This window comes from Theropithecus gelada, chromosome 10 (genome assembly GCF_003255815.1).
Source record: "Theropithecus gelada isolate Dixy chromosome 10, Tgel_1.0, whole genome shotgun sequence".
NCBI lineage: Eukaryota > Metazoa > Chordata > Mammalia > Primates > Cercopithecidae > Theropithecus > Theropithecus gelada.
This window is the reverse complement of record NC_037678.1, coordinates 84,581,231-84,598,904: the sequence shown is the minus strand read 5'-3', so window position 1 is coordinate 84,598,904 and position 17,674 is coordinate 84,581,231. Positions and strand designations below refer to the sequence as shown.

The 17,674-nt window shown below is 43.5% G+C and overlaps 1 protein-coding gene across 1 annotated transcript in view; it reads right to left on the bottom strand.

The window, feature by feature from the left end:
• Positions 1-17,674, bottom strand: part of ISM1 (isthmin 1) — a 77,426-nt gene that overhangs the window by 23,121 nt on the left and 36,631 nt on the right. The window contains exon 2 of the mRNA XM_025400756.1: positions 5,212-5,451. Coding sequence (XP_025256541.1) covers positions 5,212-5,451 — 240 coding nt within the window. The remainder of the gene's footprint in view (positions 1-5,211; positions 5,452-17,674) is intronic.

Below are 17,674 nucleotides of genomic sequence, written 5' to 3'. Positions count from 1 at the left end.
ATAAAAACAATTTCATGTTTCAAGCTATTACCGTCAATATGATTTTTTTTTCCTCCAAACTGCTGCTCAGATCCAAACAAAACAGATTTGTTGCCTGACCAGGCAATGAGTAGCAAAATAGAAATCTACTCCAAAAGCTATATCGATGACTAAATCTCAACACTTAGAGGTTTATTTTCCCTTTAATTGCTAGCCACTGCCTCAACTGAATTAAAACAAAAACAAAACACAAAACAAACAAATCTTAGGATCCACCCTTCCCTACAGTTAACAAAGTGAAAACCTCATGCTGATATCAAAATAAGAAATCTAATCTTGAGCCTGAGGTTTTATAGGCATCCAATTAAAAAGACTTAATGAGTGTGATCAATGACTTCTCCAATGGCAAGGGCTCGTTTTATGTTTCCTATTGCTCTCATTCTATGTACACACATTTTAGTATCAAAGAATCCGTTGATAAAGATGTCTTGAATAATGATCAGTGTGATGAACTGTAGGTGCGGAGTGAGCACAGATTTCCAAACTGACAAAGACTCTAGATCTTACCATCCTTTCTCATCCTTAACACACAAAATTGAAGTGTCTTAGTATACTTTTTTCTTTTGGACTTTTCCACACTCAAGTCTTGATGATAAAAGAAAGGGAACTCTTTCAAAAGCCGCAAGTTCAATTTCTGGCACAATCTCCCCAGCTCCAAGAAAGAGAGTCCAAAAGAAGTGATAATTTGGATAATTCTGTCTTAGGAAATGAGGAAAAGTTCCAATGCACCTTGATCAGCTTTCCTTCTCTTGAAAATTAACACATTGACTAGAAGCAAACTCCTGATTCTTGCTTGGAAATGCACTTTCCACAGGGAAACCCACACCATTCTTAGTCTAGCTGATAATAAACCAACGCCACTGAGAATCCAGAGACCATGCTCTTCACACTCAGGAAAGCCTTCTTGCTTGTTGGTCCTCTAAGCCTTGTGAGCTGTGGAAAGTCGTGGGAATGGGCAGGTCTTTTCTGGAGAGGAAAAGGATTTCCTCAGGAGCACAGAGCATCCAAGGATGTGTCTCCAACAATAGTTTTAAATCCAGATCATTCTACCCCTTCTCTCTCGACAATTGCCATAGAAAGAGCACAAAACGGACGAGGAAGATATCTAATTTCCTCTTCTCAGACCTGCTGATGCTTTAAGAACACGGGTGGCAACCCCAGCTAACTGTGGTTACTGCTTTGAGACTTGCAGCATGTCAATCCAGGCATTACTGTCCCTTCTACACAACTGAGACCCAATTTTCAGGCACACAAACTGGCTTGGAGAATTCAACGTCCCGAGGCAAACAGCAAGGAAGGTATAGTGTTGGTCCCTGAACCAGTTCTTCTGATTCCCAATTATTTTTATATATGTTTCCTCTGTCATCTTCATCTCCAATATCATCACCAACCAGCAGCTATCAGTTTTGGGAAGCTTATCCTATATTGGGCCCTGTGCTAAGTACTTCATATGGATGATCTCATTGAATCCTCACAGAAAATCACACTTATATGTAGTATTATACTACATAGTTACTCGTAGGTAGTACTGTCATTCCAATTTTATAGACAAGGAAACTGAGGCACAGAGAGGCCCAGTAAACCTGCATGGGGCTACAGAGGTCAAGTCTGGCTGACTAAATGGTGGTGCCTGATTCCAAACACAAGTCAATCTGCCTCCATATATTGACAGCAGTACCTCATGAGAATCTGAGCTGAACAGGCTTGTCTCTATAGGGGCATGGGTCCATGTCCTGGGCAGAGAAATTTCTTGATTCTTATCCAGCCAGACCTGCCATTCCTCTAAAAGTATTTTAGAGAAAAAGGAGGAGGCAAAATCAAAAGTAGAAGCACGTACAACTGTAACCCTGGCCAACTCCTCTGATTGTATCTTGTGGCACTAAAGAGGCCTGTGGCCATGTAATATGTCTGTGCAAGGAAAAAAAGGCCTTTACATGACTATTTTTAAGTCCCTCTTGATGGGAGAAAAGAAATAAGTATATTGATTGAAATGAATACTAATCTCAACTTGATCCAGAAAAGAGAGTATTTGGTTGTGAATAGCTAGTGTAGTTCATTACTACACTGTAAGTAAGTAATGCAGTAAGCCTAATAATGCATTTATTTCAGAGATTTTTGTCTCTGATAACTATCAGCTGCAGACTGAAAACCCAGCCAAGGATACCAAAGTCTAACTTGTTCTGGGGGATTCACTTTCTTTCCTGAATGATTTTTGTTTTCAATAAAACCCAACCTCTTATATTGTTTGAAATTTCATATGGAGATTCAGTTTAGGAGTCTGAGGCCATTTATTTCTATTTTGTGCATTTTTTCCCCTCCTCACTTCCACAGCTTGAAGCCAGTCTTAAAATAGAATTGTCTGATTTACTTGGGACCGAGGCTGCCTGACTCCTGGGAGTTAAAATGCTCTACAGAAGCAGGTGTTGGGGCTTTTAGAAGGATTTCCTATCCTGAAAGTCAAGAGGCCCAGGGGGGACGTGGCCTCTTGCATGGGCTTAGCGATGTCACTTTGGAAAGGTGCAGGCTGTTTCCTTAGCCCTGGAGCGTGGGAAACACTTCCAGAGCCTGAGGGGGTGGGGCGGTGCGGAGGGCGGGTATCAAGTTCCCATTCAGCTCCCAGGCTCCAGCTAGGGAGAACCAGGTGGGGGCAAAGGCAGGTTGCCAGGGGAAGGGGCAGATGAGGCCAGAAGCCCTGGCAGCGGAAGCCGACCCACTGAAGGGCCCCTCACCTGACTTCACTCTGATACCCAGGGAGAGGGAATGCTTTGACGGGGCCCGCAGGGACCAGCAGGGCTGTCTGCTGGGCTGAATCGGCCCTGTGTCAAACCAGTGGATTTCAACAAAAGAACAGTGCTCTGAGAAAGGGGTGAGGGCTGCCAACACGGAAACCATCACCTCCTTGTAGAAAGCACCTCGTGTTTTAAAGGACCACCAGGGAACTGGTTTACACAAGTGCAGTGGTGCATGAGGCAGCAGCAGCTAGTGCTGTGTGGTGTGTGGGTGTGTGTATGTGCATGCACACACAATTACATGCTGACAGAAGACTGGGGCTCCCAGGGCTAGCAGTTGTTTTATTCTTTCTTTGAACATCTTTCTGGGTGACCAATACTAACCTTTTGTGGTCTTCCAGAAACAGAAGGCCAGAAATGCAGCACAACTTTATTCTCTTTAGGGCCAAAACGTCATCAGATCAATAAAATGCTGGCCACCCTCCCCGTCCCTCTGTATCACCAACAGAAAATTTACAGATAAGGATTGTATAGAGCAGAAATAGAATAACTCGACCGGGCAGTAGGCAGTGATTTCTGTGCATGGGTTGTCGACAGTGACCTCCACAACATTTTTTATGCTGTACCATCAACAGAGCCTGTCTGACTTCTTCCCACCTGTTGAGATCCACCCCCTTGGGACACAGTGCTTTTCCTCCTCTGTCTTCATGATCCCTCCAGCACTGTTTTATGTGGTAGCTGGGATCTTCACACCGACCTAATTTATTGGAGGGAACAGGGCTTACATTTTTCAATTTCCTATATAACCTAATGCAGCATTTTATATACAGTGGGGGTTGGTATTCTAATGAAGTGTTCTCAGTGAGATTTGCCTGCCCCCATGACACTGGTGTTAAGAGCAAAACCACTCAGGTCCACGAAACCTGATCTAAAACCGTATCCCGCAGAGGGTGTTAGTCTGTGGAGAGAGAAGCAGTTAATGAAGGATCAATTGGTCTGAGTCCAAGTTCAGGAACTTTCTGCTATGTAAGCAAACTGGCATTTGGTCCAGAGAGGAAAAAGTACGGAAAAGGTGCCCCTATACAAATAGAAAGAATTGGAAGCAAAGCTTACAAGTATGGGCTGGCTATGGTGGCTCATACTTGCAATCCCAGGACTGTGGCAGGCCGAGGCAGGAGGATTGCTAGAGCCCAGGAGTTTGAGCCCAGCCTGGGCAATATGGCAAAATCCTGTTTCTACAAAAAAATTTAAAAATGAGCTGGATGTGGGGGCACACACTTGAAGTTCCAGCTACTCGGGAGGTTGAGGTGGGAGGATCGCTTGAGCCTGGGAGGTAGGGGCTGCAGTAACCTATGATTATGCCGTTGTATTCTAGCCTGGGTGACTGAATGAGACCATCTTTAAAAAAAGTATGGAAGCAGTCATATGAGGATAGGGGCTGGGTTGCTTGGGGGATGAGCCTCTCTCAACCATCATAGGGACCATCTTTGGGAGGAAACAGAGAAAGGTACAAACAACATGCAAAATTAGGAGTTTGTCTCTGAATGTGGGTTGAGAGTCTGAGAGCCTGGATTTGAACCCTACAATTACTATTTACTGCCATGTGACTTTGGGTAAACCAAACAGTAACTTCCTGAGTATCTGGTGCATTACTGATAGTATTAGAAAAATGACACGGGCTTTGTCTCCTTCATGAGGGTGTTGGGAGGGTCAAATCAGATCAACATTTGCTTTGTAAAGTATACTGAGCTATTTCAGTGTAGATGAAAGTTATTATTTTTAACCCCAGTCACCCTTTCCTTAACCTTCCATTTCCTACTGCTTCATCAGATCCCATCTTAGTGGAAGACAGCCATCTCTCCCCTAGGAACTCCTATTCTCAACTTACTTCCTCTTATTGTTTTGTAAGTCATGTATACTTTAGAGTAACGGAAGCTTGTCTCTTTGTGAAGGAATTTCTGGTGTCCAAGGCAAGTTAGAGGGGCATTAAGAGAAAGAGCTTTCCTGAGTGCTTTGAAATGTTTGAAATCATTTGCCCAATCTGTTCGCAGGTCAGATTGGCCTTTTCCTAAAACTGTCACATTTCATCAATTTTGTTTTGTTTTTGTTTTGTTTTTATATTTTGGACTATTTTGTTTTGATTTGCTTTTATATTTCACTGTCTCTTAAATTAGTATGTATTTTGTAATCCTTGGTGTGTCGTACTTTAATTGATAGTGTTTTCTTCTTTTGAGTGGTTCACAAAATAATGGTGCATCTCACAATCATGGGTGTCGCTTAATGAAATGCAGCACTGTTCTTATGGAGATAACATGATCTTAAGCAGGAATCATTAAGGGTTTAAGAAGAAAAGTGAGGTAAGGCAGCAGTTTCCACTGGAATCATCAGAAAACAGAAGATGGACTGTTTTGTTATCTTCTATCTTCCATGTGCCAAGAATTACCTGGATATTTGGATTCTGCCCATTGATATCAGCTTTGGAAAGATCTGGAAAGTTTGGTAGATCAAGGAGAAAGGATCTAGGGCCATCTCTTTGCAATGAAGGGTGCCCCGTCTCTTGTCGGAATCGCGGTCTGGGGAAGGGTTGGTGTGCAGCCTGGTGGTCCAGACGCTCCCCTGGTTCTTCTTTGGAGAGAGAAAAGCTGGTTTCTGATGTGGAGTCACTTCCCATGTTGAGGTTATTCTAAAACAAACAAACAAACAAGCAAACAAACACCTATTAAAGGGACACATGATTAAAAAATGTCACCCTTAACAGTCCATTATATTCAGGAGCAAGGACAATTCCAGCGGCTGAAATTAAGCCAGTAGGACATTCCAAACTTGTTTTGCAACCCCATGGTTTAGTTTCTTCATGTCTTAAAAGCCAGATCATCAGAAAACTTCTTCTAGCCTGCTACTTGGGAATTTTCTGAGGGTTAATGAGTTATGGGCTATTTATTAAGCTTCAAAGTACTTTAAAAATGAAAACACTATATTGAAGGAGAATAGGTGCTCATTTAAAACTGGAACCAAATTATGTTTCTCTCCTCACAGCTTCAACTGATTAACCACCTTGGCTTTAGTTATAGTTCTAGTGTCCAGAGTTGCTTTCTTTTGTGTAGGCTATGGAGCAAAAGATCTGACCAAGCTGGATAAAGTTCTTGGGCCATATTATTGATTACATACATTCATCCAGTTGTCTGTCCATTTGTCCATCAACTCATCCATACATCCATTCACATATCCATCTATCCATCCATCCATCCATCCATCCATCCATCCATCCATCCAACCATCCATCCATCCTTCCACCCACACACCCATCCATCCAATCAACAAATGCCAACCATGCTAGGCATAGGAGATACAGCAATAAACAGGATAGACATGAGGCCTATTATTTTGAAATGTACAACTAGGTGAGGGAAATAAACAATAAGTACATAGATAAATAAATAAGATCAGATCACAGAATGGTGACTGCCAAGAAGAAAAGAAAGAAGATGATGGAGAGTGGCTGGGGAAAACCTTAGATAGCTGGTCAGGGAGAACCCCTCAGAGAAGGTGACACTTGAGGCAAGATCTGAACAAGAGAAGGTGGCACCCTGCAATAATCTGGGTGAAGGACATTTTAGCAAAGGGAACAGCAAAGGGAGCACTCAAGTCTAGGATGGGAATGAGTTTGGCTGGTTTGAGAAACAGAATGGCCAGCGAAGCTGTTGTAGAGGGAAGGAGGGAAGAACCATAGGTGATGAGGATGAAGAGACGGGGATAGTCAAAGAAAAAGTCATGAAAAGGCATTCTGAAATCTAATGATTTTATACTGAAAAGTGCAAGCCCCTTGTTTTTCCCAGGTGTGAAAAATGTCTCCATTTCTTTATCGCTATGGGGAAATTTCTCTAGTGATTGAAGAGTATAGAAGTTGCTGGACTCCTTTTCCAAACCAGCCTTTCTTTTTCTCCCCTCTCCTCTCACAAAAGATTTACTCCAGCCTTCAGGGATAGCATTTTCATGTTTACTGGTGGAGAGAGACAAGGAGATAGAATTTCACCAAGCTTTGGGTCAGTGGTTGATGTTCCTGTTATTCTTGGGCATGTTTTGGGGTTTGGGAGTGTATGTTTCAGCACACTGTCTCTACACGCCCTCTCTGCCCCCCACCACAGTGCCTCTGACCCAGCCAAAGGGTTGCATCTGGTATAAAAACACTCATGACTCTGAGCACCCAAGGTCAAGAGCACTGAGGCTGAAACACACTAGCAGATACATATCTTCTTGGAGAGCTAACCTTAGGGAAGGGATTATTATTTTTACTTTTATTTATGTGTCATTTTTTAGAGACAGGGTCTTGCTCTGTTGTCCAGGCTGGAGTGCAGTGGCACAGTCGAGCTCACTGCACCCTCAGACTCCTGGGCTCAAGCAATCCTCCCGCCTCAGCCTCCCGAGTAGCTGGGATTACAGGCACGTTCCACCATGCCCAGCTGTGAATGGATTTTTATATATCTGTTTAAATAGGAATGGGGCTCAGGAACAAACTCACTGGTGCAGAGACCACCTCTGAATGTTCGAAGAGGCCAAGGGGAGGGTGGAGATAGAGACCTCATCTATCACCTCTTTAAAACATGCAGTGGTAGGGGAAAGCTGGCTACTCTGCAGCATGTTTTTGCTTGCCTTTCCACAGCTCGGAAGATGTGGGCGGGGGCAGTGTCTTTGTTCACCTTTCCAGTCACCTCTCTGCCATGGTTTTCGTCTCCTGGCACATCCCGGTAGAGGGAGTTGCCCTGACATTTTGAGACATTACTCAATGCAACAGAGCCAAGTGTATTGTTGTTTGAGCCTAGCACAGAGAGAGAGAAAGAGAGAGAGAAAGAAAAAGAAGAGAAGAGAGAAAGAGAAGAGAAGAGACAAAGAGAAGGAGAGAGAAGAGGAGAGAAACGAAGGGAAGAGAAGAAAAGAGAAGAGAAGAGAGGAGAGAGAGCATGCTATCTTTTCTTAACATAAAAAAAAAAATGGGACGTCTCTATGACATCCCAAAGGGGAGATAGCTGAATGTATTTGTTCCCTTGCTTTTTTCCCTTAATCTCCAACCCTAAAACTTCTCCAGCAACATTAGGGAGGACAGTTAGATTGTCATGGAGAATTCCTTGTGTAGGATTTAGGATTACGAATCTTGGAAGGGGCCCAGAATTTGCTTCCCAATTACTTTAGTACTTCTTGTAAATCAAGCCCTAACTTCATTGCCACAATGGAGGTATACTGCTTAATTAGGTTAAAAATGAGGCTCTCTTTCCTTTCCCCTGCTCTTTCTACTATGACCACTTACATTTTAGAAGTAAAAAATGTGTTTTTGCTACTCTTTAACATTTTGCCTAGATGTCTGAAAAAACAGGGACTAAGTTTGATTGATTGATTGATGTGACTCTTGAATTTTTCCTGGTAGGAAATCCACCACCACAGAGTGCTTCTGGCTTAGCCCCAGACCAAGCAAACCCCTTAAACTCTCTAGGACTCAAGGACCTTGCATGTAAAGCAGATTAGATAATAAGAAGAGCCCTGTACCCTCCCAGCAGGATTAGTCAAGATACTTGGGTTAGGTTGTGTCTACACATGGAAAGAGAAGCGTCGCATTAGGGCCACTGGCTGGGCAGTTCAGGCCACAAATACCTCTGCCGGGAATAGTCAGACAACTGGGGCTGAAGTATGTTTTGGCTTCAGTTATGCACACAATTGTGGCATTTCTCTATCTCTCCGAACTTCCCTGCCCCCCAGACACAGGCTTGGTGTTTGCAAAGTATTTGGAAGATGCTAAATAATAAAGAAATGCTAATCACAATCTCTGAACATCTGAGTTACTCTTGCACCTCTTCCAAAACATATTTAACTAGAGACCTTGCCTCCTTGCAACGGCATGCCCCCAAGCTGTTAAGAGACTGGAAATCCTAGGATAGGGGAAGTGTGGCTAAGGATGGCCCATATAGAATGAAACCCTATTTTATTCAATCAATAACAAGATTTGAGAGTAGCCATTATTTTAGTCATCTAGACTTTAAATCTAGAGTAGGAGATAACAGACAGAATATCCTAGAGTAGTGCAGAAGAAAACCTTTCTTCATCTCTTCTCAAAGGGACATACTGCACATCCTCCTTGCAGAGCCCCCATTGGAGGTCCTGGTTGAGGACATCAGTCCAGCTATCACCAAGTTCACTCACTGAGTATTCCACTTGAATTATTCCAGCAGAGTAAAGATTTTCAACAGCAGTGTATCTCAAGGTTAAAAGTAAAATATTTTGTGTTTTATTCAGGCAAGCAAACATTCTTCTCTGAAAATGATATCTTAGGAAAGTCTGGGAATTTAAGGAAAGAAACATGACCATTCTTTCCAAAATGCTGTTGAATTCATTCTGCCCCAGTTAAAGTGATACAAGGGGGTCTGCTCATTTTGGGAAAATATTGCTTTACCCACAATGTGTCTTTGAGTTGAACATCAATCTATGAGTTAACACTGACAATGAGTTAACATTGAGTTAACTATCTATGAGTTAACATTGACAATGCTGCAATACCAGCAGCAATGTTTCCTCTTGTGACTATAATTTCAGAGCTGTGACTAGCAATGAGAAGGAAAACAGAAGAAATGCAGCTACTGAACGGCTTATGCACATGAACTGTTCAATTGCTGAGGCAGGTGATCTTCATTGGCCAAATTATTTAGCTACTGCTTGGTGCTCCTCTCCTTCTATTATTTTAGAACTTATCTAAAACAGGAATAGTAATAAAAATATCCTGTTCTTGCAGCCTAGTATTTTGCCTTATATGGCAGTACTGTGGCAGACATTGCAATTGCCTGCCCAATGTCTAGTCCCCTCTTTTTCCTACTTGGTGTTTGTTTCAGGTGGCTGTGGACCTGGCAAAAACTACATTTCCCAGCATGCACTGCATCTGGATGTGACCATATGACACAATTCTGCCCCAAGAGGAGTAAGTGGAAGGTTCTGGACAGAACTGCTGAAAAGGAGTTTTCAGATTCGGTTTTGCCATTTGCCTTTCTCTCTTCCACTTTGTCCTGCCTGAAATGAGGAAACAGGGCTTGATGTGAAATGAGACAGCTGGCAGGCCTGAGGATGGAGGCTGTAGTCTAAGCGTGGCTGACTGGAAAGATGGTGGGCTTAGGTCCCTGATAGCATTATGGAGCTATCGCGCTGGTCCTGGAATGGTGACCTCCATATGTCTTTTACTGTTATCATTAATCTTAATGTTAACATTGACAATGCTGCAGTACCAGTAGCAATGTGCCCTCTTAGGATTTTAATTTTTGAGTTATGATGACCAGGAAAATTATAAACGTTTTGCCACTGAACGTAATAGCAAAAACCAGCATTACTTTTGCACCAACCAAATGTTATGATTGCAAGAGGTTTTTCCTCACCAAAAGGAACCAGCATTCCTTGGACAAAGGGTTGAGTGCAGAGCTTGGGCGGGGAAGGCACAGATGAATTTGGGATACTTTCCTGCAACAAGAAGCAAGGAAGCTTTCAATGACTAACAGGGTACTCTTGAAAGAACATAGGAGCCAGCTTGACAGGCCCCCATTGCTCACAGATCAGAGAATTTGGACCAAAAAAAGAGATTGTACTTGACTAATGCACACTGAATCTATCAAAATTCATAAGGAGACTCATGAAGGAGAGAAATCCAGAAAAATTACTGTCACCATTTGAGGTAGGTATTATAAAACTCCTTAGTTTGCAAATTGGTATTAAAAAGAAAGAAAGGTTTTCAGAGGAAGCAATGTCTGAACTGAAATAAAAAGGGCTTGTTAAACGTGCAGTAGATGCATCAGGTTAAGAGAACAGGGATCTGGGGAGGGGTCCAGGAGCTTTGCAATCCTGGTGAAGGAGTCTCTGAGGTCTGGCAGAGCTGTGGTTTATAGATCCAAAGGGTTTCAGAGCTGAAATGCAGTGAGAGTAACGATCAGAGACACCTGCTGCTTTCAGATGAACTAACGGAGTTAAATATTATACACATCGGGCCCAACCCACAGTCTCAGCCCACCAGCCTTTGCTCTGACAGCTCTCTATCATACTGTGCTGCGACTTGTCCACTAGGCTGCTACTTCCCTGGTGGCATCCTCTGGGGCACTTGGAGGTTTGCTGAAGCTACATGGCGCTGGGATCTCATCCCTCCTTCCTCATTCTCATCAGCTGGCCCTGGATGCCCTTGGGAAAGCTGTGCTGAGGTGAACCGAGAAGAGAAAACCTCTCATCTTTAGGCGGGGTGCAGTTATTCTCAGATGACAAATCCACACATTTCAATCACTTGTGTCCTTTATACTGAGTACATCCTGGTCCAACACCAAGAATGTCCAATCACTGCCTCCGGCCACTGCATAGCTGGCGCTGCCCATCGTGGCTGTGTTTGTGACCAAGGTGGATGGCCATAGCCACATCTAGGGTCAGAGTGGTCAGAATGGCCAGAGTCTCCCAGCTGGCCATTTGACATAGGCAGATGAATACAAAAGAGAGGGAGTGAGGGTTTGTGGACATCCAAGCCACAGGGCAAATTAGGATAAGCACTACAATAGGGGGAAGATAAAGTTATGGAAATGGGCGATGCATCCTCTTTTGGAAAAAATGTGCTAAGCATCATTGTCCCAGTCTGCAAATAGCCACCTGCCCTATTCTGCAAACACCGACCAAGGACTGGAATCTGAAGAACAGGGTTGATTTCACCACTTTCAGAACCTCCAGAAGAGGCACAAATCAGTGACAAATTGTGGCTGTCTAAGAAAATTTAGTACTTTTTCTCTTTAAGGCAAAAACTGGTTAACTGTTCCCCAGATTAATACAACCAGGCAGATTTCTTGGAGGCAGACTGGCTGGCAAATTTCTGAAAAGCAAAGAACAGGCCCTATCTTCAGTCTCCAAACTCCCTCCTCCCTCCCCCAATTTCACAAGCTCAGGGGGCAACCAATAGGTACTAGTTGATGATAATGATGGCTACAGTTATCATTGGGTAACAGGGCCTAGGTTAGATTTTGTTTTAATTAGGCTGAGGCTACAAGCCTCATTACCCCTAATGTAGCTTTTATGTGGGATTCTGAAGAAAAAAAACCCTGGGAATCTTCTACTGAAGATATTAAAGAAGATATTACAATGCATTTGGTCTCACAGACTTTGAACAACAAACAGCAGAGATGGTAATTAATGTCACTACAGCCTCACTCCTTAAAACAAACTAACAATCTAGCTAATTAGCAATATGTCCTCATTTGGAGCTGGACATCTGCATATTATTATCAACAATGCTTGTTTCCTTTTTCCAGACGAAAGGAAGCCATATTGCACCCAGACACATGGCTGTGCACCTTCCACATTCAAACACTCATGTTCTTCTACCCACGGTAAACATACTCAGGGCTTTATCTGTGTCGAGCATCGATTTTGTCTGGAACGCTCCCACACGTCTAAAAATAAGTTTAAGAATGCCACTAGTGGTATCTCAAAGGGAAGAGCAAAAGTTTTACTGTTTGAAGAGATAAAAGAAGAAAATGGTGCACTGATTATCTTTAGCATGATTGAGGAGCAAGCACTCCTCAATGAGAAAACCAGGAGAATGAATACAGTGAGTTTTAGACCATAAAATCGGCTTTCCAGAAGGGGCACACTTTTTCTTAGTGCTCAGGAAGATGGATGGAGACCACGATCCTAGGAGTGGAAGCAGGGGCTGGTGGGGGATTGTTGGGGCTTGTTCTGAGAAGGGTTGGAAAGAGGCAGCTAGGATACACTGGAGAGAAACTGCACCATGAAGACACAGACAACAAGGGTGACCAGCTGCTGCTCTAATGAAGCCTGTGTGTGATGGCAATCATTCCCCTTCAGGCACCAGGAACAGAGCAAATGTCAATGGCCGTATTTTATAGGAAGCATGACAATGCAATGCCCCTTTAGGAACTATTCCTGGCAGAGGGGAAACGGCCATACACATGCTTCAATCTTTGCTGGAGGGAGACTCTGACGACAGCCCTGAGAGCTAGTGACACAGGCACATCATGGCTCAAGAATTCAGGAGGGTCTCAGTCCTGGTTTGGGAATGGAGCCTGCTGTCGAGGTCTGACTAATAGCTGAGGAATCCCTAGTTATGGTGGCAGAATGTGTCATAACGATGTTTACTTTAGAGCTTGGCAGTGACCTCGTTTATTATCTCAGGCTTTAGAAGAAATGAAGAATGGGCAATTCTTTGCATTTGGGCAGGGAGCTGGCTTTGCGGTGGAGAGGCCACCCATCCCTGTGCATCTCTCCTCATTGAAGCTTCTTGGGGCCGGCTGACAACATGGAGATCAACACTTCACCGATTTGTCTTGAATACTTCTGTAAACTGCTTTGATCTTGAAAATGTGCAGATTATTGGTGAATTTTTTTCAAGTTGTGCTTTCTCCATTGCTGGCAAAGAAAACAGAGTGGTAGCTTTTCCAGGACCAATTTCTTTTATGTCCTGTTAGGCTAAAGAATGAACTGAAATGAAGGAGAAATTATTCTTTCAAGTCTAAGAAAACATGTAAGAAGCAGAGTACAAGAGTGGAAAGTGAGTTTGGCCAGAAAAAAAAAAAAAAGAAAGAAAGAAAAAGAAAAACAAACCCTTCCCACATCACCCAAAACATCCCTGCAAATGTAGGGAGATGGAGAAATCATACTTTCCAGAATCACTTTAATAAAGCTCTTGCGGTGTGAGGCCAGCCATCCTCAGCATCCAGTTAAGGGCCGGGCTTTCTATTAGTCTTCCAGGCTACAGCTAGCCAGCTGAGGGCCAGGCCACCAGTGGCCACCAGGGGGCTTCCATCCCTGCTCCTCAGCCCTGTTAGAGCTCAGCCACCCCTTTAAGTCAAATTTTGAGCAAATAAAGTGAGTTTGGATTATCGGTGATTTTCCAAGTTGTGCTTTCTCCATTACTGGCAAAGAAAAGAGAGTGGTAACTGTCTAGGATTCGTTTTCCAGGACCCAATTTGAAGAGGCACCAGATCATTAGTGCACCTAAAAGGCCCAAGTATCTAAGTCCTCCTGCAACCAAACAGAAAGGGTGTTGAACAGGACACCAGAAGGCAAACATCTCCGGCAGTGATTCTGTGTCTTCCCCACATGGAATGAGGCGATCCAAGGCTGGTGTTCTGTTGGTGAGAGGGAGAACCTGGAAGTTAAGCCAAAGAACATGGATGGCAGAGTTGAGAAGCTGAGGTCTGGGGTAGGGGTGGCCTGGGGACCCTTGCCAAGTTATTATCCTAATTAAGGAGATGGATTCTTCTCACCATTAAAGTTAAGAACCCTCATTGAAACCTATTGCTAATCTGTCTGCTCCAAGTACTTCTAAAATGGGTTTCAAAGGTCATTGGACCTTAACCTTGGAATCCTGAAAAGGACTCAGGGTACTGTGGAAAAGACCAGGGATGGGAGTTTCAAGGTCCGGGTCTGGGTCCCAGCATTGCCTCTTCCTGTTTTGTGAGCTTTGGTAAGTTATTGCACCTTTGCACATATGGTAGACTGGTTGGCAAAAATGTCCACGAATTCTTCTTTTATCTAAAGATCCATGCCTCGGGTAGTTGCTTCCACACTCTTTGAGCTGCTTCTTCTTCTTTTTTTTTTTTTTTGAGACAGAGTTTTGCTCTTGTTGCCCAGGCTGGAGTGCAATGGCATGATCTCAGCTCACTGCAACCTCTGCCTTCTGGGTTCAAGCAATTCTCCTGCCTCAGCCCCCAGAATAGCTGGGATTACAGGCGCACACCACCATACCCAGCTAATTTTTTGTATTTTTAGTAGAGATGGGGTTTCACTATGTTGGCCAGGCTGGTCTTGAACTCCTGACCTCAGGTGATCCACCCACCTCAGCCTCCCAAAGTGCTGGGATTACAGGCATGAGCCACTGTGCCCGGCCTTCTTTGAGCTTCTTACTGCGGCCAAAGGGACAACAGTTAACAGAGACTTGAAAAGCACTTGTGCCTCAGGATTGCCTATTCTTTTTGCTCTTTGGAATGCGTAGAACATTCAGTGAAGAAGGCCAAGCTAGCCTGTTGAATGGTGAGAGACGTGTGCAGCAGAGATAATTTATCCCAGATTCACCAGTCTGCCAATGGCCAGTCACTCAGACGGAGACCATCCTAGACCATCCAGTCCTGGCTGAGCCTACCCAGGCTATGAGAGCTACCCTGCTGACCCGGAGACTCATGAGAAATAATAAATCCTTGTGGGTTTAAGCTAGTGAACCCAGTGTGGTTTGTTACATGGCAAAAGCTGACTGATAAAGGACCTGGATTATTTCTTCTGTAAAATGACCATGGTGAGGTAGAATGAGACTTGCAGAAAGGCTCTCACTCTATTCAGCTCTGACCTCCTTGGAATGGAATCCTAAAGAGACACTTGTTCTGGAGAAATTATTTCACCTTAATTTCAGAAAAAAACTCCACTTTATTCCAAATGCTGAAAACATCAAATTGAGGGTGGGGAGATTAAATAAAAATCCAGTGGTTCACAAATGCATGAAACGTAGATTCTATCTACAATGATTAGAACATCTTCTCCTTTCTCTCTATCCTTCTATCTGTTAGCTCAAGGCTGGGTAAAACCTGTTGGAAAATTCCAAAGCCCTGCCAACTACTTTCTTCAGTGACAGGTGCTTTTTTGGTAATAGCTTCATTGCCAGTTTTTCAGACTCAAAGCTGAGACTTAACAGCTCTCCTCTGTGCTTTCATGATGCACCTGTACAGCTCTGTGTGCTGCTAGAAACTAGTAATGCCCACTTATTAACAGGACCTGCCCGACACTGTAAAACAATTATAGAGCTGCCATAGGCCACATACGGCCAGATGTGAAGAGAAAGCTCCTGCCACCGGCACCTGTTCCCTTTCCCACCTGCCTGTACAGATTGTTCCTGTTTGGACTGCTGTTCTGTTCGTCTCTAGAGAAATGGTGTGATTCTTGCTTGGAAAACTGGCAGCTGATGCAATTGTGGACTCTTGACTTAGCTTAGCTAACCTTTCTCTGTAGGAAGCTGGGCTGTTAGCTCTATTCATGGATTCATTCAACAAACACTTCATCGATATTTATTATGTACCAGGTACTGTGTGAGGGTGAGACAGTGCCAATAGCGCATGGCTTGTTAAGACAAGTTTCCCAAAACTTGGAAGTGAAGCAAAAGGATGACTGCAAGTTTATCACTTCGTACTGGGGCACAGGCCTGCCCCAAAGCGTTTAATTCTGTAGGAGCACGTATCTTCACTTGGCTTATTATTTACTATTGATTAGGGCCCAGACTAAAAGTTACATGCTAGCTTGTGGATTTTCATTCTGTAGATGCAGAAATGTTTTTGTCTAGTAGAAACAATAACTCAGTGCTAACTGTTTTATGGCTCTACAGGACATTCATCAGTCTTAAATTTATGTTTACACATTGACTTCATCATCATTTTCCCCACTAACTTTATAAATATCTGTTTCTCAAATGCTCTGACATGGCATTAGCATCTCCCTTGTTCTTTCATTCATTTAGTTAAGTAGTTGACATGTGCTTGTTCTTTATTTGTATGAGATTCACATTTTTAATATTATGAAAATTTTATTTGGACAGGTTTTTGTCTTCTAATTTAGATTACAGAGGGGAAGTTAAGAAATGCTTATATCCATGTAAAATGCAAAGTAGAAACTGGGAAATTCCGAAGGAGTGGAAGTTTTCAATGTAAAGAAGTAAAATTATCCAGATTCCTTTTTTTTTTTTTTTTTGAGATGGAGTCTCACTCTGTCACCCAGGCTGGAGTGCAGTGGCATGATCTCGGCTCACTATAACCTCTGACTCCCAGGTTCAAGCAATTCTCCTGCCTCAGCCTCCCAAGTAGCTGAGACTACAGGCGCATACCACTATGCCTGGCTAATTTTTGTATTTTTAGTAGAGACGAGGTTTTACCATGTTGGCCAGGCTGGTCTTGAACTCCTGACCTCAGGTGATCCGCCTGCCTCGGCCTCCCAAAGTGTTGGGATTACAGGCATGAGTCACTGTGCCCAGCCCAGATTCCTAATTATGATACCACAGCTCACCATCTATAAGGTCTTTAACATTACCATGTAATGCTCTCTCACTTTCTCTAAGAGACTCCTATCTGGATGTTGATCTAATGCACTGACAAGCCGGAACCAGTATGGAGAACCATGGCTTGTGAGCAGGACTTCCCTTGCATTTCTCCTCCTATGAGGGTCCTTATGGGGAGAACAGAAGGCCATGCACCAGAAGGTACCCAAACTCCTGTCGACCATTTCATTTTCCCCCCATACAATTCCCTACTCTGATCCTAGAGAAACAAAGCTCCTCCCAGTGTTGTTCTCGCCAGTGAGAATTCTACCACGAGAACCTCAGTTAACTGAGATTTGAGAAAAGAGAGTCACAAGTTCTCGGAGGTTTTCTTTTGGGATGTTGTCATGAAGGGGGAGATATTCAACAGAGAACGTGTTTACTATTCTCCTCAGTATAAACATCATAATATTAGGATGTATCAGTTTGAGTCTGAGCAGGGGATGAATGGCACCCTCCGAGTGGGTAACTAAGGAGAGCTTAATAAAGGGACAATTTAACATATCTGGACAAAGTGACCAGAAACCATCAAGAATGCTCTAGTATCTAGGGTCAGTAAAGCCAGGGAGAGCTCACATCTCCAGGCCTGAAGATGCAAGGACAGGGAGAGGCTACTGTTAACCAAAGGGAAAGGGAGAGTTGTGGGGTTGGAGGTAAGCTGGGCGTTCATTTCCTGCCATGCCTAGCACTGGCCAAACCCAATCAGAAGCCAGACAGCAAGGGAGCCTGTTGATGTAATACACTCAGATCATAGGCCCAAGAAATAAATAGGACGGAGAAAGGTGGAAAATGGACTGAGAGAGGTAAATAGAACATCTGG